The 24,430-nt window shown below is 41.3% G+C and overlaps 1 protein-coding gene across 3 annotated transcripts in view; it reads right to left on the bottom strand.

The window, feature by feature from the left end:
* The window catches only part of RBBP5 (RB binding protein 5, histone lysine methyltransferase complex subunit), a 38,075-nt gene that overhangs the window by 11,908 nt on the left and 1,737 nt on the right, over positions 1–24,430 (bottom strand). For all 3 annotated transcript variants that reach the window (XM_077771940.1, XM_077771938.1, XM_077771939.1), the window contains exons 2-11: positions 15,596–15,621; positions 14,529–14,701; positions 6,103–6,243; positions 5,156–5,318; positions 3,488–3,597; positions 2,325–2,444; positions 2,083–2,236; positions 1,915–1,986; positions 963–1,080; positions 275–344 (exon numbers count right to left, since the gene is read on the bottom strand). In XM_077771940.1, coding sequence (XP_077628066.1) covers positions 275–344; positions 963–1,080; positions 1,915–1,986; positions 2,083–2,236; positions 2,325–2,444; positions 3,488–3,597; positions 5,156–5,318; positions 6,103–6,243; positions 14,529–14,701; positions 15,596–15,621 — 1,147 coding nt within the window. The remainder of the gene's footprint in view (positions 1–274; positions 345–962; positions 1,081–1,914; positions 1,987–2,082; positions 2,237–2,324; positions 2,445–3,487; positions 3,598–5,155; positions 5,319–6,102; positions 6,244–14,528; positions 14,702–15,595; positions 15,622–24,430) is intronic.

Raw genomic sequence — 24,430 nt, 5'->3', positions numbered from 1 at the left:
ATAAGCAACAGGTGTATATGTAGAAATTTAAGAAAGCCAAGGTGAGTTAAGGGAAATCAGACTATACAAATAATAAAATCAGTAGTAAAAATAGCGTAAATGAATTATTTCAGTTTTCCTGAGGATTCTCTATCACGAGAACAGGAACAGAATTTCTTGGACACCAAAGACATGATCATTTTGACCTACTGAACGAAGGCTGAAAGAGCAGCCAGGGAAGGCGGGGGCAGGGAGGAAGCAGCACACCGAAGCCTCACATGCAGAGGTGGCTCACCTGCTACAGAAGGCGGCAATAGGGTCCACACTGGTGACGTCCACTTCCTCATCCTCTGCCGCATCAGCTCCTGCAGGAGAGAAACACAGCGGAGGCACGAGAAGTATAAAACGGCTGTTTACTGGCAGCCTGATGACTTCCATAAACTAAAATTCTGGAGAAACCAGGAAGGAAAACCAAACGGTTCATGACACTTAAATTATTCAACAAACGTGCTAAATTTCCACCTGTGAGAAGCACTGCTAGGTGCGCATGTAAATCCTCGTTTTACCATGTGTAATTAATCAGGAAACACGCAGGGAGATAGTAGGAGTGCTGTGGGCCCCTAGTAAAACTGAAAAATGCCCATGGAAGCCCACCGTAGGTGCCTACCACCCAAAAATTCTCGAAACACTGTCAAAACTGTGTAAGGCTGGGACACCTGGGTGGCTTAGTCAGTTGAGTGCCTGACTTCGACTCAGGTCATGATCTCACAGTTCGTGGGTTCGAGCCTCGTGTCAGGCTCTGTGCTGACAGCTCAGAGCCTGGAGCCTGCTTCCAATTCTGTGTGTCCCTCTCTCTCTGCCCCTCCCCTGCTCATGATCTGTCTCTGTCTCTCAAAAATACGTAAATGTTAAAAAAAAATAATAATTAAAAAAACAACAACTGTGTAAGGTTAAAGAAACAGGCTGCAGTCAAGAAATCTTACCCGTCTGCTCAGGCTCACTCTTATCTTCATCTTCAATATCAAACTCTGATTCCCTTTCCTCATATTCTACATTTTCATCCAATTCCTTGAAGTCTGGGGCAAATGCACTCCAATTTTCCTATGCCACAAACAAAATACTCTACTTAACCACATGAGAAAGCAACAGGCTACAAGCCAGACATTACTGATATACATGAGAGATCGGAGGATGTAAAAGACGCAGAAATTGGAGATGACATCTAGCAGATAATAAAAATTAGGTCCCCACAAGGATTTATTTATCTTAAGGTGTTCCTAAGTTATTAACTATATAGTTCTTCCATAAGAACTGCCATCTTTAATCTTATGATAAAATGATCAGGTAAAACGTTATATTTTCTTAGGAGGATGCAAATTACAAATTAAAGGTGTTCAAGATAAAACCAAAGAGTACAAAAGAAACGAACTGAGCTGAAAATAAGAAGAGCAAAAGAGAACTCTCTCTCAGAGGAGTAACAGAAAAATCTAACAGAGAACACACCAGGCTTTCTCCTTTAAAACAGAGCTAGTAAAAGTCAGCTCTGGGCTAAGACCCTCACGTCAAAATAAAGCAAAACTAGGGAGCGCCTGGGTGGCTCAGTCGGTGAAGCATCCAACTTCGGCTCAGGTCATGATATTGCTGTTCAGGGGTTCGAGCCCCACGTCGGGCTCTGTGCTGATGGCTAGCTCAGAGCCTGGAGCCTGCTTCGGATCCCTCTCTTTCTGCTCCTTCCCCACTCACCCTCTGTCTCTCTCTCTCTCTCAAAAATAAACATTAAAAAAAAAAAAAAGCAAATCTGAATCTATTTAATCAAGTTACAAGAATGACGTGCAGAAGAAATTAAACAGGTCATTTTTAGCTTAGTAACTCTAAGGTTCTGATATACAGAAAAAGGGTCTAGCTTCAAAGCAATTAAACCAGAAAAAGACTTACTACTTGATTTTGTGCCCAGATAGATACCACTCCACTTGAAATGGATGCTATGATGGGTCGAACAGGATGCCACTAAATTTAAGGAAGGAAAGAAAAATCGGCTCTCAGAACGGGTCCGAGATGATGTGTCGCACGTTGGTGAGGACAGTAACCTCTCCTCCTACTCACAGCCACATCCAAGAGCAGCTCTCCTCTCGTGCCGTGGAGAATCTTCACCAGGTTGCCAATGCTCTTCTCCCAGATGTACAAGGCGTGTTGTCGGGCTGAGCCGGCCACTATGTATTCTCCGTCCCCAGAGAAACAACATTTCTTCCACGGGGTCCTGAAGGACAAAGAAAGCACCGAAGGAGAACCAGAGGCTGAGCCCAGGTCATGAACCGCCTTGTATTCTTCTGGGCGGGGAAACATACCTATTTACCAAGTCCTGTAATTTCTGCATAGGTTCAGGCTCTCCATCTCTTCCACAAGTTAAGATTTCTCTGCCATCATAAACTCGGATTATCCGATCTGCTGTGTTAATTAGAAAGCAACTGGAGAAAGGATAAAAATATCAACACCGGAGGTCAGAAATCTGTTTGTTAACAGTTACCATTACTACCTGTTACTCAGAACAGTACCGTAAGACAACCAATAAACAGAGAAGAGATTCAGCAATAGGCTAGAATGCTTATGTATTTACTTATCACCTTCCAAACCAAAATATAATTTGAAGTGAAAGTACATTGTACACTGTGTGTATATCCCTAAACCTTATATGCACAAACTAATCTTCAGTATCTGACTGAAACCCAAGCCCTCTAAGCTGAAACCTGCATGCTGAATTCACCAACTTGTAGTTAGATGCATCTAAATACTTCATTTTTCTGGCACGTTTGGTACATAACACATTCTTCCTAATGAGTTAATAATAAAGTAAGTATGTCACTTTAAAATGTTCAAATTTTTACTATAATGACACTGGAAATCTAACACAGAAGTTATTTCGCTACCTTCTTACAGATTTCACCAACCTTTTCTTAATTCACGAGAATACTGATCATGAACGTCCTCAAAGTACACAACACAGGTGGTCTTACACTAACTAGGCGGACTGTCACCTCTCCTCCTGACACGGACAACCTATTTCTTCTCGTTTCTGTGACATATCTACTTCTAGCTGGGTAACCAAACTTACCAGAAAAACACCGGACATTAAAAAGGAGAACAGACTTTACATAAATACAGTGTTATGTTCAACTACTATGCAAATTCTGTGACTTCGATTCTGATCCTAAAAAGAGCTGATTCCACCCAGTGCTTACCACAGGCCAGACACTGCAGTCGTAAGCGCATACCACCCAGGTATCCTGTCTGTGAAAGGACTGCCTGACAACCTCCACAGAAGGAAGACGCGACTGCTGCTTCAATGCGGTACATTTTATGAACTTAAGAACCAGATACTGCCGGTTCCGGATTATTTTCCCAGTAAACTTTCTTAAAAATGTAAGTATGATATACACAAAAACTGTGATTCTCAATGTACCTTTGCATTCTACTCACTTCTAAAACCGTCCCTAAAAAGACAAGGTCTCACCTCCCCTTCCGGGCAAACTCTATTGACTTAATAGCTGTGGTATTGCTGGTTCCAGTTGTGACTCTGAAGGAAGCGACAAGATCCTGAGAATCTGTTTTTAGGACCAAAATCTGAAGTTCAAAGGGAAAAAAGAAAGTTAAGTATTCTGATAACTTCGAGTCACCAGACCTGGCTTCCATTTCTGAAGCTGGGTAAAAATATAGAAACATCTCTGTTCTCATGTATTCAACCTGATTAACTAGTACCGCCTTTTAACTCTTCAAATAAAGGACCGTGTCTTAACCTTTTTTTGAAATAGAACATTTAGTGTTATTCACAATAGTCAAAATGTGGAAGCAACTGAAGCGTCCACTGACATGAGTGGAAACACAAGAGGTGGCGCATCTATGCACCGGAATCGTATTCAGCCACGAAAAGGAGGGGAATGCTGGCCTGCACTGTGCATGAAGGCGTCTTCAGGACATCAGGCTAAGCGGTAGAAGCCAGACCCAAAAAGACAAACACTCTGTGACTCCACTTACAGGAGGTACCTAGAGTAGCCAAATTTTGAGAGACAAAGTAGAGTGATGGCTGCCAGGGGCTGGAGAAGGAGCAAGGAATGAAGTTCTTGCTGAGCAAGTGGAGTTTCAGTTCCGCAAGATGAACAAGGTTCTGGAGACACGTGGTAGTGATCGGTACACAGTCATGTGAATGTACTTAGTATCACTGAACTGTGCACTGAAGAATGGTTAAGATGGTAAATTTTATGTTGTATTTTATGTTATGCATAGTTTACCGCAATTTCCAAAAATGGCCACTTTCTATGATAGCCACAAAATTATACTAGCCTAAATGCCTCTCTCTCTCTCTCTCTCTCTCTCACACACACACACACACACACCCCGAGTTGCCTATGAGCCCGAGTGTCTCTCTCTCACACACACACACACACACACACCCCCCGAGTTGCCTACGAGCCCGAGTGTCTCACACACACACACACACACACACACACACACACCCCCCGAGTTGCCTACGAGCCCCTGAGTGTCTCAGTCAGTTAAATGTCTGATTCTTGACTTCAGCTCAGGTCACAATCCCACGGTTCATGAGTTTGAGCCCCGCAACGTGCTTTGTGCTGACAGTGTGGAGCCTCCTTCAGACTCTCTTTCTTCCTCTCTCTGCCCCTCACCCACTCTCTCTCTCTCTCAAAAATAAACAAACATTAAAAAAAAAAAATCAAATTGCCTAATGGAACTACAAACTCTAAGCTTAAACGGGACTTTAAAGCCCAGCTCAACTTCACTTCTACTCCACTAACTGATAGGTTAAGCTGGCCTGAATTATACAGTATTTACAGAACAAAGCATGAAGACATTATCATCAGATGTATTACATTTCATACTATGACTTTCAACTTTTATAACTGAGTAACAGCCCTTCATTACTAGCATCCAGCAAAAGGTCCTTCAGCCCCCTCTTACGGCTGAATTAATTACTGACCACTCTAAATCAAAAGAACAGAAATTATTAGAAAGGCAGGAGAGGAAAATGGGCTACATTTGATACAGGCAGGCGACAGGCTTAGTCCAGGGATAAAAGAAATATCAAAGGAAGCAAACCAAGGAAACATGAACTAAGCCAACACACAGGATGACTGATGCTTATTTCCCCGACTTCCAGGCTTACCTTTCCTTTTGCATTTCCCGTATAGATATATTCCCCTCGCCTATCAAAAGACGCAACCACATTCAAATCGGAGTCATCGTCTACCGGCAGAACAACATGCTTGGAATCTGAAAGGGTCAACATGACAGGAGCAGATTTCATGGGACACACGAGAACCTTGTTCCTGTTTAAAGATATGAATAGTACATTGGCTGTTGCTTCGGTATCAGAAGGCTGCTTCTCTTGCCCGCTTTCCCCAGTGCCTGTCACCACCTCCATCACCTCTCCCAGCCCGGGCAGACTTCACACCGTGGAAAGGCCTAGCATCTAACTGTCTAATAACAGGGAAACAACTGAAGAGATCAACAGGATGTAATCATTAAAATAAAACATGAAGTAGTAGCAAACTCATAGAAATTTGTATGCAACAAAGTGAAAAGGCAAAAAACTAAAACTATGTAAAAACGCATATTTATGCACAGCTCATGTGCACAGAAGAGCTTTGTGAGCTACAAAGCACGGTGTAACAACTTTATACTTGAAGAGAACTTGATTAATAGAGAACCAAGAGAAATGAACACAGTTATGTCTGGATAATGGACTGCTGGGTAACTCTTTTTCTTCAATGTAGTTGTAATACTGAACTATTTCTGTCTAAAGAAATTCAAATAATTGGGGGCAGGGAGGGAGGGAGGCATGGAAAGCTCCAGGTCAAGGACCAGTTACCATATTTCTGCCCACTTCCAAAGTCTCAATACTGGCCAATTTTTAATTATATCACAACACCCACTCTCCTTAACATCTATTCAGGAGAGCCAACATAGATAGAAACATTATTTTATGTAGAAGGTTTGAAGAGATGAGTGCTTTTGCCTCCTAAAACCCCAAACCGAAATTATCATGAGCCTGGAGCTAGTCCATACAGGATGAGACCCTGCCCCAGGAAAGAACAGCGCAGATGAACATACTGATCTCGTGGATGGTACTGGACTTTTAAGATGGGTGAAGGGAACCGAAACCTCTGGTCACAGTCGCCTGAAAGGACATCCCACTGTGACACTATGTTATCAGTGGAAGCACTCACGAGCTTATGACCATCTCGACTCCAGCTGGAAAAAGAAAAAAAATAAAAGGTAATTTAGCACATGTTCTAAGTTCAAGTACACTGTGCCGCTCTCATGGATAGAAATGCAGAGTCACACATACCCCTAGTTGCAGGGGTCAACAATATTTCCTTTTTTTACATATACACAAACCCACGACAAGCTTTCACAACTAGGCAATAAATAAGAACGCCATCATGACATTTTCGTATGTAGTAACAAAAGCTCTTAATAGTTCAAGATAATGCTACAAGTGGCTCCAGGAAATGAAAGACTGAGTATTTTAGAAGAGTCTACAATCTGCTAGCCCGTAAGTGTTGACATAACAAGTATTTTTTTCCCCCTTGGGGGCAGGGAGTATCTGAGCTTTCTGAGGTCTTCCCAGAAATAGCTCCATCACAGTGTAAACAAAATACTAAAAATAAGTACCTGTTATTTAAAATAACTAAAAAAGGAATTATTTCCTCCTGCTAAGTATAGCAACACCCTGGACACTACACGTAAAACAAACACAAAAAGACTCTGAAAGGCAAAGAAAGAGAAAAGACAGACTTGCTAAAGACTATAATATATGAGGTAGGACACAAAAGAAAGTTCCTTGGATTTTCTTTTTGCTTCTATATCCCAGACCAAGTGCTAGAGAAGCCAACGCCCAGTAACACCAATGGGATCACAGAAATAGAGCCTCAAGAAGAGGGTGCTTTCATGAGCCAGGGGACCAGGAAAGGACAACCCAGAGAGACAGAAAACTTTTAGGCAATAATTACTCCAGCAACCACCATGGGAAAAACTGCAACCCCACCCCCATCCCAGTCAACAAAGGTCTAACTATATTCTAGACCTCCACTCTCGCCTGGGTATAGCCAGGCACCCTTCCCCACTAACTGCACTGGTGTCCGATAAAGCTCAGTGGGCCACGAGATCTCCATACGCACCAGCCTGTAATGAGGATTCCCCCTGCAGTGTTTGTGGCGGCCACAGGCGGAACAGGAACAGGATGGCCTCAGCCTAGGAGGCCAGCGGGGAGCCTGAACTTCCAACCCCGCCGGACATAATGATGCCAAGTGAGAAGCCTGGACTTCCAACCCATCTGGCAGTTAACAAGATGGCCCCTTCCCTTCTCTGCTGATACAGTGTCAGAGGAGGCCAGCTAAAACACAAGATCTACATATCCTCTACAGTCTCACAACACAATTCCCAAAATGTCCAAGTTTCGGCTGAAAATCAGCATCAACCCAAGAATAAAAAACAGCTCAACACAAATGACAAAAGACAATCAACAGATGCTAACACAGAGATAACACAGAAGTTAGTTAGCATTATCTGACAAGGATTTTAACAGTCATCATAAATATGTTTTAACGAGCAATTATGAAAATGTTTGAAATAAACAAAAATAAAAGATGTAGAGAAGACCTCAAATGGGAATTTTTTTCAAAAATTTATTTTTGAGAAAGTGCAAACACGCGTGCACGCACGCGCGNTTTAACGAGCAATTATGAAAATGTTTGAAATAAACAAAAATAAAAGATGTAGAGAAGACCTCAAATGGGAATTTTTTTCAAAAATTTGTTTATTTTTGAGAAAGTGCAAACACGCGTGCACGCACACGCGCACACACACACACACGCACTCACACACGCGGGCGCGGGGAGGGGCAGAGAAAGGAGGACAGAAGATACAAAGCGGGCTCTGTGCTGACAGCGAGCCCGATGTGGCGCTCATACTCACAAACCGTGAGATCATGACTTGAACCAAAGTTGGACACTCAACTGGCTGAGCCACACAGGTGCTCCCAAAATGGGAATTTCAGAAATGAAACACACATCTAAAATAAGAAACCCAATAGATGGATTCAGCAGCCGATGAAGAGAAAAGAGGAAAGAATCCATTAACTGAAAGACAAAATAACAATTAGCCAATCTGAAAAAGAGAAAATAGAGACTAAAAAATGAATGGAGCCTCAGGGATTTATGGGACTGTAATAAAAGATCTGCTATCCATACCATCAGAGTCCTAAAAGAAGAGAAGAAAGAATGGGGCTTCAAAGTATTACAGAAATAATGGCTGAAATTTTCCCAAATTTGGCAGAAGATATAAAACCTACAGTTTCAAGAAGCTGAGCAAATGTCAAACAGGGTGAGCTCAAAGAAATCAACTCCAAGACACAGAGACAAATTTCTGAAACCTAAAAACAAAGAACAATCCTGAAAGCAGCGAGAGAGAAATGACATCTTACCTCTGGGAACAATTCATATGACAGCAGATTTCTCATCAGAAACCCTGGAAAGAAGTAGAAGCAGCACATTTTTCAAGCACTGAAAGAAGAGCACTGCCAACCCAAATTCTCTTACCAGCAAAAATATCCTTCAGGAATGAAGAGGTTAATCAAGACATCTGTCACCAGAAGATCTACGCTAAAAGGATGATTCAAGTAAGTTCTCTAAATGAAAAGGAAATGATAAAAGAAGGAATCTTAGATCATGAGAAGAACAATGAAGAAAGTAAAAATATAGGTGTATAAGGTGAATTTTTTTCTCTTTAGCTTTTATGTTTACAGCAAAAATTGTAACACTGTCTTATGTGGGTCTCAAAGCATGCAGAGGAAATATTTAAGACAATTATATATGAAGGAGGGTAAACAGAGGTAAGGTTCCTACACTTCACTTGAACTGGGAAGATGTAAACGGCCAGGAGACTGTGGTTAGTTAGGTATATACCATGTAATACATAGTAGCCACTCAAGTTACACAAATACCCTGCCACAGTTCCCACTTTTTTTTTTTTTTTAATAAAGTTTATCCACTCATTTTTGAGAGAAGAAGAGGAGAGAGCACAAGCAGGGGAGTGTCAGAGAGAGAATCACAGGCAGGCCCCACACCATCAGCGCAGAGCCCGATGAGGGGCTCGAACTCATAAACCATGAGATCGTGACCTGAGTCAGTCAGACGCTTAACCAACTTAGCCGCCCAGGCACCCCTACAGCAGTTCCCTCTTATCCCTGGGGGATATGAAGACCCTGCAACGGATGCCTGAAACCACTAATAATATTGAATGCCACGTATACTGTGTTTTCCTATTACATACACACCCATGATAAAGTCTGATGTATAAATTAGGCACAGTACGAGATTAACAATAACTGATAATAGAACAGTTTTAACAATATACTGTAATAGGAATTATGTGGATACGGTATCTCTCTCTTGAAATCTCTTGTTGTACTCTACTCACTCTTCTTGTGATGACCTGAGACGATAAAGCGCCTGTGGGAGGGAGGAAGTGACGCAGGCGCTGTGACGCAACATTAGGCTGCTATGACCCTTCGGACAGGAGGTCGGGAAGCATCATCTGCTTCCAAACTGCGGCTGACCACAGGTAACTGAAACCACGTACAGGGAAACCACAGATAAAGGGGGACTACTGAAGATAAAGTAGAATTCTAAAACATGTTCAAGAAACCCACAGGAAGGCAGGGGGGAGGGGAAAAAAAAACAAATGAAAAACAGAAGGGACATACATACATATATACATACAATTTAAAAAACAAAAAAAGGATGGGGCGCCTGGGTGGCTTAGCACTTCCCCTGCTCACGCTGTCTCTCTCTCTCTCTCCTAGAAATAAATAAAAAACATTAAAAAAAAAAAAAAGGAAAACAGAAGGGACAAACAAATAAACCCCAAACCAGTATTCATCCAAATTCTGCAAAGAGGAGAAGCTGCTACCGAGGAACTCAGTAGGCAATACACCTCTCTGGTTAAGAACGCAGGTCAACAGTCAGACTTAAACTGGAGCCGGAACATTACACATTCTCGCTGTGTAATCTTAGTCAAGTTCTATACCCTTCTGAGCTTCAATTTCCTTGCCTATAACATGGGAGCAGTATTATCTACCCAACAGAAGACTGCTGACAGAATTAAGATCGGTATATATGCAGTTCTGCCCAATGACTAGCACATAATGAGTGCTCAAAAAACATTAACAAGTATTTGTAACAGAGACAAGATGAATGTATTCCCAGACCTGGGACTCAAGGGACAGGGCAAGGGCTGGGGTAAAACAAGGAAGTGAATATTAAAGGGATCAAGCTCAAGTGTGCACACCGAACGAGTTTGGTGCCTCTCTCCCACCAGCTCTAGCACACCTGCAGTCGGCTTCCCCCTCAGAAAGACAAGCAGAGGATCCTTTTTAGAGACCGTGAACGTAAAAAGAGGTTTGAAGATGCTCTTTTGTTGAGGGTTCACAACAAACAAGCCAGTGACCCGCCCCACTTCAGTGAATGACAGAGGGTAAGACAGTAAGCTAAAACTTGCAAACACTGTTAACAGCATGTCCATGGATAATTTCTGAAATTAACAAACCAAGAAAAAGATACATGTTACCTAGAAATATGAAGATAAATATCATGAAAGCCCACCAGAGTGGGGAGAGACAAGGGACAGCTTTTACTGTTGTTCTTGTGAGCCTTAGAGTGTGATCTGCCTACAGAACTGAGTGTTAGCTATTCCGTTTTTTCTTTAAACCATTTTATATTATAATATCCTTTTTTCCCCCACAGCAACTTTGTATTTCTGTTAAAGTAGAGGGGAATCCAATTTTCTTAATTTAAAATTTTTAAATTAAATTAGAAACAAGTGAAAAAGGTTCGCTCATTAAAAATAATACTGTATTCTACAATTGCAAATTCCATCAGTAGGTACAAAATCGGAAGCTGGGGGGAAAAAAAAACCAACTAGAAGCTGGGAATACAGCAGTAAAACGGCAGACAATGTTCCTAAATCACAGCACTTATCATCTCCCAGGAAGATACTCCTAAAACAAATTACTTGCAATAAAATAATAGGAGACATGCAACCATGATCTCAAACTATCATTTCCCCCTCCCCATTAAAAACTTCCCCATTAGTATCTTCAAGCCNACAGACTGAAACAGGCTCCAGGCTCTGAGCTGGCAGTCAGCACAGAGCCCGACGCGGGGCTCGAACCCACGAACTGCGAGATCATGACCTAAGCGAAAGTCGGACGCTTAACCGACTAAGCCACCCAGGCGCCCCAGGACTAGGACTCTTAATTCTGCCCTTTCTCCATCTGCATCACTCAGCTCCATTCCTACCGCAACTGTGCTCATCATTTCTAGCCCGGATCACTGCGCTTCACTGATCTTTCTCTTTTCCACATGCTATTTATTCCTTTTTTTGAAGTTTATTTTTATTTATTTTGAGAAAGAGATAGAGCAAGCGGGGGAGGGATATAGAGAGGTGGAGAAAGAATCCCAAGCAGGCTCCACACTGTCAGCACAGGGCCCAATGTGGGGCTCGAATTCATGAACTATGAGATCATGACCTGAGCCAAAATCAAGAGCCAGACATTTAACTAAGCCACCTAGGCGTCCCTTTCCAAGAGCTGTTTTAGAGATTTTTAAATTTAATTTTTCTTAGAGACAGGTTTTTAAATAAAAAACTTATCACGTCTTTTTTTTTCCTAACACGGCACGGTTACCTACAAGGTGAAGTTCAAATTCACAGTACGGCGCAGAGTCCTCTAGGAGGACCTGTTTACTGGCTCTTGCCATATTCCGTCTCGTGCACCACAAGCCCGCCGTCCTGAACAACAGGCAGCTCCCCACCTGCTCGTGCGGGTCTGAGGCTGGTGTACCTACCTGTGCAGTGTCCTCTGCTTGGGCGACAACTGCAGACACCCACTTATCTTACAGCTTTGAAGTCAGAGATCATCTCACCTCTGAAGCCTTTCCTGACCACTGTCCTCCAGTACATGGGTCATTCCCTCCTTGGCCTCCACGAAATCTCAAACACAGTTCTCATACGGGACCCAGAAAGCTTCAGTACTCATGGGGCGCCTAGGTGGCTCAGTCAATTGAGCGACTGACTTCAGCTCAGGTAGTGATCTCACGGTCCATGAGTTCGAGCCCCACGTCAGGCTCTGTGCTGACAGCTCAGAGCCTGGAGCCTGCTTCAGATTCTGTGTCTCCCTCTCTCTCTGCCCCTCCCCTGCTCTCATTCTGTCTCTCTCTCTCTCTCTCAAAAACAAATAAACACTAAAAAGATTTTTTTTTAAAAAAGCTTCAGTGCCTGTACCTGGTACTTAATTCATGTTCAATGTTTGCTGAGTGAATGAATATCTAAGAGAAAACGTTTATGCACAAAGACATTCACTAAACATGTAGCAGAGAAACCAACAAAAAAGTGTTAAATAAGTTACAGTTCATCCATGAGAAGATATATAGCCATAAAATAAAAGTTTTTAGAGGTAACGGAAGCAGGTAATTCTCTGGACAGTGTTAGGGAGGAAACAAGGAAAATATAAAATAGAATACAGCACAATTACAAATTCTGCTCTTTAAAAACTATATGTAGTGGGGTACCTGGGGTGCTCAGTCAGTAAAGCATCTGACTCTTGATTTTGGCTTACGTAGCGATCTCATGGTTCGTGGGTTCAAGCCCCGCACCAACAGCACAGAACCTGCTTGGGATTCTCTCTCTCCCACTGTCTCTGCCCCTGCCCCATTTGTGCACACATGCTCTCTCTCCAAATAAATAAACTTTTTTGCTATATTTTCCATAATGTTCTACATGATTATATATTATTTTACAATAAAAATGTATGTATATTTAAAAAAAAATTTTTTTTTAAACGTTAATTCATTCTGAGAAGAGAGAGAGAGAGATTGTAAGTGGGGGAGTCGCAGACAGAAAGGGAGACACAGAACCAGAAGCAGGCTCCAGGCTCCAAGCCATCGGCACAGAGCCGGATGCAAGGCCCGAACCCACAAACTGCGAAATCATGACCTGAGTCAAAGTCGGACGCTTAACCCACTGAGCCACCCAGGTGCCCCAAAATATATGTAGTATATTTTTAACTACTAAGTGCTAAGACTGTGATGAGGTCCACAATGTGAATATATAAAAACCAGAGAATTGGGGACGCCAAGGTGGCTCAGTCAGTTGGATGTCTGACTCTTGGTTTCAGCTCATGATCTCACAGTTCCTGAGTCGGAGCCCTGCAGTGGGCACTGCACTGACAGCATGGAGCCGGACTGGACTCTTTCTCTGCCCCTCGCCTGCTCACGCACACACTCTCTCAAAATAAAAAGATAAATTTTAAAAGCAAAAAACACCAGTGACTTGTACACTTTAACTGAGTGAATTGTATAGTATGTGAATTATATACATTTTAACCAAGCTATTAAAAATTATATGCAGTTATTTAAATATTGCAAAAACACAACAATAAAAACAATGAAATGCAAAGGAAATGGAAAAGCTTTAATGGTGCATCCAAGCTGGTGCCCTCAGCCCGCACAGTAGAGACAAGTTTTGGCCAAAGCTAGCTCATCAGCAGTCAAACCTAGACTGGGATTCAGGCCTCCCCCCAGTCTGGTGCTTTACAATATTGCTGCCACGTCCACTGATAGAAAAGGAAGCATGTCACAGTTCCATCAGATCTGATGAGGTGCTGGTTTTGGTCCCAAGTTCATTTAGAAGAAGAGCTGCCTAAAATAAAACCCTCCAAAGCAAATACAGTAGTCTCAAAGACTAAGAAAGAAATCAATGGGAATTTATGTTAGATTTTAGCTCAATCTATCTGATAGAAGGGCTTAACTATAATTCAGTGAAGGAAGAGACATGCTCTTGATCACTGAAACTCCTGACATTCAAGAACCTGGACAAAGCCGAAGTAGAGGACTTGCAGACTTCCCTCCTAATCAAGATTTTCTATTCTATTTTTTTTTTTAATTTTTATTTATTTCTGAGAGAGAGAGAGAGACAGAGTGTGAGGGGAGGGGCAGAGAGAGAGGGAGACACAGAGTCCGAAGCAGACTCCAGGCTCTGAGCTGTCAGCACAGAGCCTGACATGGGGCTCAAACCCATGAACTATGAGATCATGACTTGAGCCGAAGTTGGGATGCTTAACCGACTGAGGCACCCAGGCGCACCAAGATTTTCTATTCTAAATAAAAGGTTGATATCACAAATAGTACTACAGCTGCCATCTCATCTCATCTCATCTCTAAATATCTCATCTCAGCCCTGAAACAGTCGCAAACAGAGCCTGATTTGGATCCACAAGGACAGTGAATTTCTCCCTCACAATGGGGCTTCAAGGACAGTATGGCTTCAAGGTCTACAGATACTATGAGAAACTGTACTACTGATGAACACTTAAAACTCTAAATACTAAAATACCTAGTACAATGAGATTGGCAGTCACACAGCTGGCTTCATCCCCCTAATTCAACTCATATTAAACACATGATGTTGGAATTCCTTACCATAAAGAACAGACAGGATGGATGTGTGCACTAATTATCTTAGCAATGCCTCTTGTCAAGAAATCCCAGATGACAATCCGGCCATCGTTACAGCCAACTGCAAGCAGCGTGCCCCACCTGTTAAAGGTGCAAGTCAGGGCCATGCTGATACAATCCAAAGTTCCATCGGCTTCCTAAAAATTAAAACAAATACAGGAATATAGACAATAATACCCAGTAATATCCAAATTATTTCTTCAAGGTTCTTTATCATGTTTGACATTTCTGTTTAATTTAAATTAGGATATATACCAAAATAATCTCCACATGTGTTCTTATACCTATTAAACTAGCCAAAACAATGAAATATTTATAAAAGCTAACAGAGAGTTTTTAGAAACAGATGTAACAAACCCCATACATTACCAGTATAATGTTGTGCACACTGTAAAGGGCCATTTAGGCAAAATATAACAAGATTCATTAAAAGGGTCATGGTCCTGACACAGTTATCATGGTCCTTGAGATTTATTTCAAGAAAAATCATTTAAAACAAAATCGCTAGAACAGCCTATCTGTGCAATATTAGGAAAGTCAAATACATTATTTTATATTCATATCAAGCCATTTAAAACAACCATGACTATACTGAAACACATTCCAAGTATTGAAACACATTCCAAGTATTACATTTAAAAAAATGTAAAGCACACTTAACTTTACATGACTATTATTACTATGCAAAAACACGGATTCAAAGTAGAAAAGCACACAGGAAAAAAATCTATGTGCAGGTGATGGTGCTGTTGATGACACATCCTTCAAAGTATTTTTTTTAATTTACTGGGAAATGAACTATAGAAGTTTTACAACATTATGGTGAGATTCCCACCATATTGCCTGTTTCCCCCTCCTCGAAATGAAGCACTGAGCTCCTTATTATAGCAAAAAAGGTATCATCACATTTAATGATTCTACTGTCAAAAAAATGGGGGGTGGGGGGTGGGAAACAAACTACATTTTCCACCCAAACACAAAAGCTAACAAGTTACCATATTTCTAAATTTACAGTAATACTATACTCTTACCTCTGGATAATTCTGCCCAAAGGACTCTGCAACAAAGCAAAGAAAGAGTTCAGGGAGGATGTGCAACGCACGGCAGACCCCCACCCCCACCCCGCCCCCACTAAGGTATGGTGGACGCAGTGGTTTGCAAAGTGTGGATGGGGAACTGCCTCTGGTCAGGGACTTCAGGGGGTCACACTTATTTTCATTATCAAATCAAGATGGCATTTGGCTCTTTACTCTCATTATCTCTTCCATTTACAGATGAGTTGTCCTGAGGCCACACGACCAGCAATATTAATAACAGAGTGAATGTAAAAGTAGATGCAAGAATTCCTGCCAATTGCTACTTAGTCAAGCATTAAAGACAATTCGTAAAATTGTAAAACAATGCTATTCTATTTTTCTTAGAAAATCGTTATTTTTCTTTAAAATTTTTTAATGTTTTATTTATTTCTGAGAAAGACAACGTGAGCAGGGGAGGGTCAGAAAGAGAGGGAGATACAGAATCCAAAGCAGGCTCCAGGCTCTGAGCTAGCTGTCAGCACAGGCCTGACGCAGGGCTGGAACCCACGAACCATGAGATCATGACCTGAGCCGAAGTTGGACGCTTAACCGACTGAGCCACCCAGGCACCCCAGAAAATCGTTATTTTTTCATAGAAACATTACTTACAAATGTAATGGGGTTTATTGGTAATGGCGTTATTATGGTTATTTTTAACTACAAACTTTAAAAAATCCAATCTGTCAAACTTATCTTATCCAACAAACTCTCTAAAACTGTTTTAACAGCAGCCAATCAGCAGTGACCATTTACCTTCCTAAGAATGACATTTACATTGTAACAGAATCCAGTAGTTGATTAAAGATGCAATTCTCTATATTAATTTCTTGAGCACACAGCATATGGGTGCCAATACCCCTGAATGCTTTTCCTGTATGAAATGCTGCGTTCACATGCGAATAACTAACGTTTCGAACTGCAGAGGATGGTATGATTACTGCCTGCTTCTCTGAATTTTCACACTTATCTGGTGGTTTTTAAACTATACTCTGAGAACTATAGGTCCATGAAAGTTGTTTCACACGTGTGAAACACACACACATGGGGCATTCAAGTAAGATTTCGTTAAAAAAAAAAACTGAATAAAAAAAATTTGTTTTGGAATAAAAAAAAGCTGAAAACCAGTTTTATTACATTCTGTCCTTTATAAAAATTGAATACTAAAGAGTGAAAACATTAAAGCTAATCATAAAACTGGCCCTACAGAAAAGAACACTAAGAGAGGGATGAAACTAAAGGTAAATATCCCCAGAAGGTGATTATCTTGATTAGCTAATGTGAGCCAGATTTACAGTGGCTGACTGTAATTGTAATTATAAAAGAAAAGAATGAACTGAAATGGTGAAACCAGATAAAGAGGTTTTGGAAAAGAACTTTTCTCGAGTTACCGAACTAATAAACAGGTAAGTAATAACAGCAATGGGCAATTAAAAAATGGTAGTTTCCTCCACACAACCCACTCACCAAGGTAAACGTTTCCATGTTTCTATACCTTTATTTGTATAAGCAAATCTATAAGCATATATTTGTGTAAGCATTTATATACTTACAGCTGTGTTTTTTAAATGAAACATTTCACATACAATGTATCCTATACATCTTTCCAAGTTCAGTAAGACAGATCTATATTCACATGGTTGAGAAACAAAGAAGAAGTATTTATCCAAAAATTAAAACCAAAGCAAACAAAAAAACCAAAATCTGGAAATATAAAGTACTTGGGAAGGGGCGGAGTGTGTCCTGTGCTGTGATAAGGGAAAGCCACACACAAGATTCTGAGAAAAGTCCAGAACCCAGGATCATTTTAATGTCTGATTACCTCTCAACACAAACTACCCTTGTATTTCTGGTTTATGTTTTTAGGGTGGGTTTTTCTTTTTTGAGGATCACCCTAGCTAACAGAATTACAATGAAGAGTTTAAAGGAGCACAAAGAGAAAGTGACATATAGAAAAGACTAGGCTAATGTGGGGAGGCTTCGGTGGGGGGCCCGAACAAGACCCCTGTCGGGCAGGATTACCAGAGCACAAGGCCCTTTCCTCAGACAATGCTCCAGACCACATTCTATGTTCCATCTTGCCACCATCGACCATTTAATGCCATAATCAGAGTTCTTAGGTTTTAAAGACCGTGCAGGTGGAAAAAAGATGGCCAAAGATGTGGATGCCAAAACGAAATAAAACCCTAGTCAGAGACTTAACTTCATGATACACTCCATACAAAAACCACGAGTGACTTCTATAGCAAAACACACCGTTTCCAAAACTGATTACAGATGAAAAAATCCTTGACTGGATCAGTTAGTAAAGAACACACTGAAAGCCTGTTAAAGACATACCATTGGGGCCGGTGGGGGGGGAGGGGGGGCAGCAGACCCTTAAGGATTTTGTGAGCAGTTTGTCCTAAATCTCAAGCAGCAGATAATTACCATGTTATGCAAGCTATTTCTGAGCAGGAAAAAAAAATACTACTTTTTTATAAAGCCAACATGACTTATACCAAAACTTTATGGTGATAGTACAAAAACGAACACAAGAGTTTACTCAACTTAAATGGTACATAGCAGGGGCCTGGGTGTCAGTTGGTTAAGCCTCCGACTTCAGCTCACGTCATGATCTCACGTTGGTGGGTTCGAGCCCCACATTGGGCTCTGTGCTGACAGCTAGCTCAGAGCCTGGAGCCTGTCTTCGGAGTCTCTATCTCCCCCTGTTTCTGACCCTCCCCTGCCCACACTGTTTCTCTCTGACTCTCAAAAATAAATAAAAAACATTTTAAAAAATTTTGTTAAATGGTACATAGTATTTCACCTTTACATTCTGCAGACTTGAATCATAACTCCTAGCACAATATACGATCATAACCACAATCTAAACTGTACCACTTAAGAAGGCATTATGGTACAGGAGAGAGGATAAGGACCAGAGTTAGGCCTAGAGCACCCCCAAACACCCCCATGGCACAATGTACTCTGACGTACATCCTTAGTCAAGAATGCTTATACCAGCCATGCAATCCTATCAATAGATGCTGAAATCATAGAAAACTCCATCATCATTTCTAATAAAAGGAACAGAAGACTACAATAAATGACAAAAATCTATCAAAAACATGGACCATTATCATTCCAAAAGGTGCAATATTAAAACCACTTCAATTAATATCAGTAATTAGAAAGGGATATATCCCCCTTATTAGTGAATACCATCTTGGTGGTTCCAACCAATGGAATAAGAAAATGAAGTAATTGGTTTAACCACTGAATATATGGAGATAAAACTATTGCTTTTTTGCTATTATTGAATACCTAGAAAACACAAGAGACTCAAATAAGAAAACTACTTATATTAATAAGAAAATAGGGAGAGGTGCCTAGCTGGCTCAGTCAAAAGAGCGAGTGACTCTTGATCTAAGAACGGTGAGATCCACCCCCACGCTGGGTGTAGAGATAACTTAAATAAAATTTTTTTAAATTTAGAATAAAGGATAAGGTGGCATAATACAAGAAAAATATTCAAACGTTAATAGTTTTTCTTTACGTTAGAAATTAATATCAAAAAATGGAAAAACAAGGCCACTCACGAAGGCTACAAAACATATAAAATATTTAAGGAAAGGGGCGCCTGGGTGGTTCAGGTCGGTTTAGCGTCCAACTTCAGCTCAGGTCATGATCTCACAGATCGTGAGTTCGAGCCCCGCATCAGGCTCTGTGCTGACAGCTCAGAGCCTGAAGCCTGCTTCGGATTCTGCTTCGCTCTCTTTCTTTGCCCCTCCCACACTCATGCTCTGTCTGTCTGTCTGTCTCTCTCTCTCTCAAGAATAAAGATTAAAATATTTTTTTCAATATTTAAGGAAAAAGGTAATAAGAAAGACACAGGACACATATGAAGAAAACTATAAAATCTCAGGTAAGGCCATAAAATCTAAAAAAAATGAAAAGACAATCCACATTTTGGGATGGGAAGACTTAATGGCTTTCCCTAAAATTTAGTATTTTTATGTAGTTTAGATGGATTAAAGACAAACATAAAAAAAAAACCTAAATGCACTATAAAGCCGCTGATATATGATAAAGGTGGCATTTCAATTTAGCGGAGAACTTATTTAACATAGAGAGAATGACAAGTGACTGCCCATCTGGAAGGAGAAAAAAGTTAACTTACATTACATGTAAGTTACATGTAAATAGCAGGTAAATTTATGTTTTTAAACAAGAATCTCTGAAGAAACTCTAAGAGACTACATGTATAATCTAGGGTAGAGAGGACCTTAACCAAGTGAGGAAAACCAAAAGGAAAGTAGGTTTTGGTTAAATAAAAATTAAACATTTTGCAAGACAAAAGTTCCTGTAAACAGTCAAGATTTACAAAAAAATTTGCAATGCAGATAAATGATAGGAGTTGATACCTACCTTATAAAACAAGTTTATACAGTAAGGGAAAAAACACAAAAAGAGAATGAATAAACAAGCCACAGAAGAACAAAATCAGATGGCCTCTAAACAGAGGAAAACACAATCAAACTCAGCTATAGTTGAAGAAATGTAAATCCAAATTCAAAATGAGACACCACTTTCATCCATCAGACAGGAAAATTCAGAGAGAATTCCTGGGGGTGGCGGGGAGGGGCAAAGAGACAGATTTACACATTACTTGCAAAAATGGGAATTGTTACAGCCTTTGAGAAAAGGGATCTGATGGCATCTACGAAAAGCAAAACATAGGGGCACCTGGGTGTCTCTGTCAGTTGAGCAGGACTTTGGCTCAGGTCACGATCTCACGGTTTGTGAGTTTGAGCCCTGCGTGGGCTCGCTGCTGTCAGTGCTGAGCCCACTTCCCAGAGCCCGTTTCAGAGCCTGTCCCCCTCTCTCTCTGCCCTTCCTTCACTCGTGTTCTCTCAAAAATAAACATTTAGGGGCGCCTGGGTGGCTTAGTCGGTTAGGCATCTGACTTTCGCTTAGGTCATGATCTCGCGGTTCGTGGGTTCGAGCCCTGTGTCGGGCTCTGTGCTGACTGCCAGCTCAGAGCCTGGAGCCAATTTCAGAGTCTGTATCTCCCTCTCTCTCTGACCCTCCCCTGGTCACGCAGTCTCTCTCTCTCTCTCTCCTAGAAATTAAAAAAAAAACTTTTTAAAAACAAAACAAAAACAAAAATAAACATTTAAAAAAAAAAAGCAAAACATATATAGGCTTCACTNTCGGGCTCTGTGCTGACTGCCAGCTCAGAGCCTGGAGCCAATTTCAGAGTCTGTATCTCCCTCTCTCTCTGACCCTCCCCTGGTCACGCAGTCTCTCTCTCTCTCTCTCTCTCCTAGAAATTAAAAAAAAAAAAAAATTTTTAAAAAACAAAACAAAAACAAAAATAAACATTTAAAAAAAAAGCAAAACATATATAGGCTTCACCTCAGCAATCCTACAACCAGAAATCTAATCTCCATAAATGTAAACACAACAATGGGATAGAAGTAGGTATTTATTGTTCTAGGTGGCCAAAAAGCAAAAAAAATCTCCCCAAACTGGAAACAAGGTAAATGTTCATTAATAGTGGAACAGATGAATACAATATGCTGTATTCAAATACAAAATTACTAATAAATTATACAAATATTTTAGAGAAATCTGCATTGGTGTTACTAAGTAGGAAAAAAGGCAAACCACAAAGTGTACATTATATAATCTCACTATTTACTACCGTGCGTGCATCCGCACACACAAGTATATATCAGCACAGAGAAAAATATGGAAGGAAATATGTGCGATTATCAACAAAAAGGAGGAGGCAAGGAAAAAAGACCACTTTTTTTTTAAAAAGTATGTAAATTTTACAGTTAAAATTATATTTCATGAATGTGTATCTACATGAATGCATTAAAAACCATTGGATCTATTATCTCCGAACGTGTAGGAATAGTATCCTATAGTGTTAAGTGAGTAAAGTTTCAAATACTGCGTATAAAAAGGTTCTATTTCTGCAAAAAAGCAGAAACAGAGCCCTAATAAGTTTGTTTAAATGTCTGTATGAGCAAGGAATAAGCTAGAAAAAGACAATCACTAGACAGGTACCATTTGGGGAAGGGGAGAAAGACTTTTCCATGTGCATGTTTGTGCTGTTTCCACTGCTGTGATAAGTATGTGCTGTATTTGCCCATCAGAAAAGCAAGAAGTTAAAGAACCTCAGTGAGCTTTCCAGACTTAAACCCTTGCTGGCACATCATGCTTTGAAGAACTCAAACCTGCATCCATCATTAGCAGCTAGCACCTACTGCAGACTCCGGTGTCAGACTCTGTACAGGTCTACTGTCATCAGGCCCCCTCAGTTCACCACTAAGTGACAACTACTGTCACCGGCCAGGCCCCAAGACCTGAGCTTTCTGCCCACCTGCTTGTAATCACCAACCTTGGGCCCACATTTTTCCATCCGCCCTTCTTTCTAGCTGAGCTCTTCACTCAGGCAACTGGAAACCGAAACCACCCTAAACGACAGGGCCCGGTCTGGCTAGAGGATAACCCGACTCAACCACGGGGTGATCTCCAACTACCTTTACCACATTTTAATACTGCAATCACCACAGGCTTCATTCGCACAGCAGTGCCTGGGCAGGTATGTTTCTCCTTGGCACCCCGTGGGGTTATGCCCAGCTCTACATGACATGAGATGACAAGGCTTCCCACCCAAACATTCACCCTAATCCTAGGAAGAGGGGACCCATGCACCCTTGTTCATAGAGTCATGGCTCTGGATGTTACTCCCCGTGATCTCCTTATTTGCCACAAATGAAGATGACTTTGTGCACCGCCTCCACCTAGTGTATCTTATTTGAATGTTTTTCAAACAGTAGGAGCCAATCCATCACAAATGGATAAATCAAGTTAGTGAGCCCCAACGAGTTTTTTAATACGTAAGAAGAGAAGATAAAAGAGGACATTGAGCATAACGAGGGTTAAGTGTAATTTTGAGAGGAGCGCCTGGGTGGCTCAGTCAGTTGAGCGTCAGACTTCAGCTCAGGTCATGATCTCTCAGTTTGAGTTCCAGCCCCCGATCAGGCTCCCTGCTACCAGGCTGCAGAGCCTGCTTTGGATCCTCTGTCTTCCCCCTCGTTCCCCCCCCTCAAAAATAAACATTAAAAAATATTTTTAAAAAGAATTTTGAGAAACATATACATTTGTATATATGTAAGGTTGTGAACGAAAATATATTTCTTACTGTGAGTTATAAAAAGAAGCTTGAAAAACTCTTATTTAACTTTGTAGCTCCAGTGCATCCTGTCTGATACACAGCAAGGCCTCAAGTGATTGCAGAAGTAAAGTCAGGGTCCTGCCTGCTCACATTAAGAACACATCATCATTCCTTTCTACATATTCTCTCTGGCTACATATTCTCTTGTACGTTCCCACAACACTTCTGTTCCTTCCTGCTTTTTAGCTGCCATCAATGAACTTTCTCCTTTAAAACTCAGTCACTTCCACAGAAATGTATACCTTCTGGACCAGCCTTCTTTTAAATTGTCTAACTTTCCAATGCCAAATATTCCTAAGTTTCACTGCCACGAATCTTCTGTATCATTCAAAAAAAAAAAAACCCCTTTTTGATTCTCTCTTTCAATGTACTAGCCTATCTAGCGCCTTCCCTCTATCCTTAACTTTATTTTACTTTTTTATTATTTATTTTGAGTGACGAAGAGGGAGCGGGGGAGGGAGAGAGAGAGACAGACAGACTGACAGACAGACAGAGAATCCCAAGCAGGCTCCGTGCAGTCAGTGCACAGAGCCCTATGTGGTGCTCGAACTCACAAAACTGTGAGATCATGACCTGCGCCAAAATAAAAAATCCAACATTTAACCAACTGAGCTACCCAAGAGCTACCCATCCTTAAGTTTTTTAAAAATAACGGTCGACTTTTGGCCTCCACTCTGTCTCCCACACCTTCCTAAAATGATGGTCGTATGATGTCAGCTCAAGTTGCGCAGGGGTACGGAGCTGCCTAAGGACGGAACAGAGCAGCCTTCTCTCAGCCTCAAGTGCTCTACAACTGGCTTCCGACAGCACACCAACCAACCAGTGTCCTCTTCCCCTATACGTGGATAACATGGAAGCACTCAAAACTATGCCTAGCTCTGGGCGCCTGGGTGGCTCAGTCAGTTGAGCGCCCGACTTCGGCTCAGTTCGTGACCTCACGGCTTGTGAGCTCGAGCCCCGCATCAAGCTCTCTGCTGTCAGCACAGAGCCCTCTTTGGGTCTTCTGTCACCCCTCTCTCTCTGCCCCTTCTGCACTTGCTCTGTCAAAAATAAATAAGTCTTTAAAAGATATATATGCCTGACTCAAAGTAAATACTATGTAACTCTCGATTTATCATTTACTCCTCCTCATAACCCCTGAATACAGGTAACTGTCCAAGATTCTGCCCTCAGCAGTTTTCTTTTTGTGCTCCTCCCACTTTCTCCCTTGGTCTTGTCATCTACTCACAAGGCTTCAATAACCCCACCTGTAGGAAAATTACGTATCTCTCTCGTAAATCTAAACCTATCTCCTGAAGCCCAGATCCACCTTCAATGTTGTCTCTTCCCGATGTCCTTAAATGTTTACCAGTAATACCAACACTGGTTCCCATCATTTTCACTTTACTGTTCCTCGCCACCAGCACTGCCACCACATGCAATCGATTTTCAAATTCTGTCAACTCTACCTCCTCAGTGTCTTTTCCTTCCATTTCCTAGCTCGGGCCTTTTTTAATCACTCAATTTACCCTGCCCCTCCAAACTGTTTTCACACCATCCAAGGCTCAACAACACGATGC

This window comes from Crocuta crocuta, unplaced genomic scaffold (assembly GCF_008692635.1).
Source record: "Crocuta crocuta isolate KB4526 unplaced genomic scaffold, BGI_CrCroc_1.0 scaffold318, whole genome shotgun sequence".
NCBI lineage: Eukaryota > Metazoa > Chordata > Mammalia > Carnivora > Hyaenidae > Crocuta > Crocuta crocuta.
This window is presented reverse-complemented; position numbering and strand designations above follow the sequence as displayed.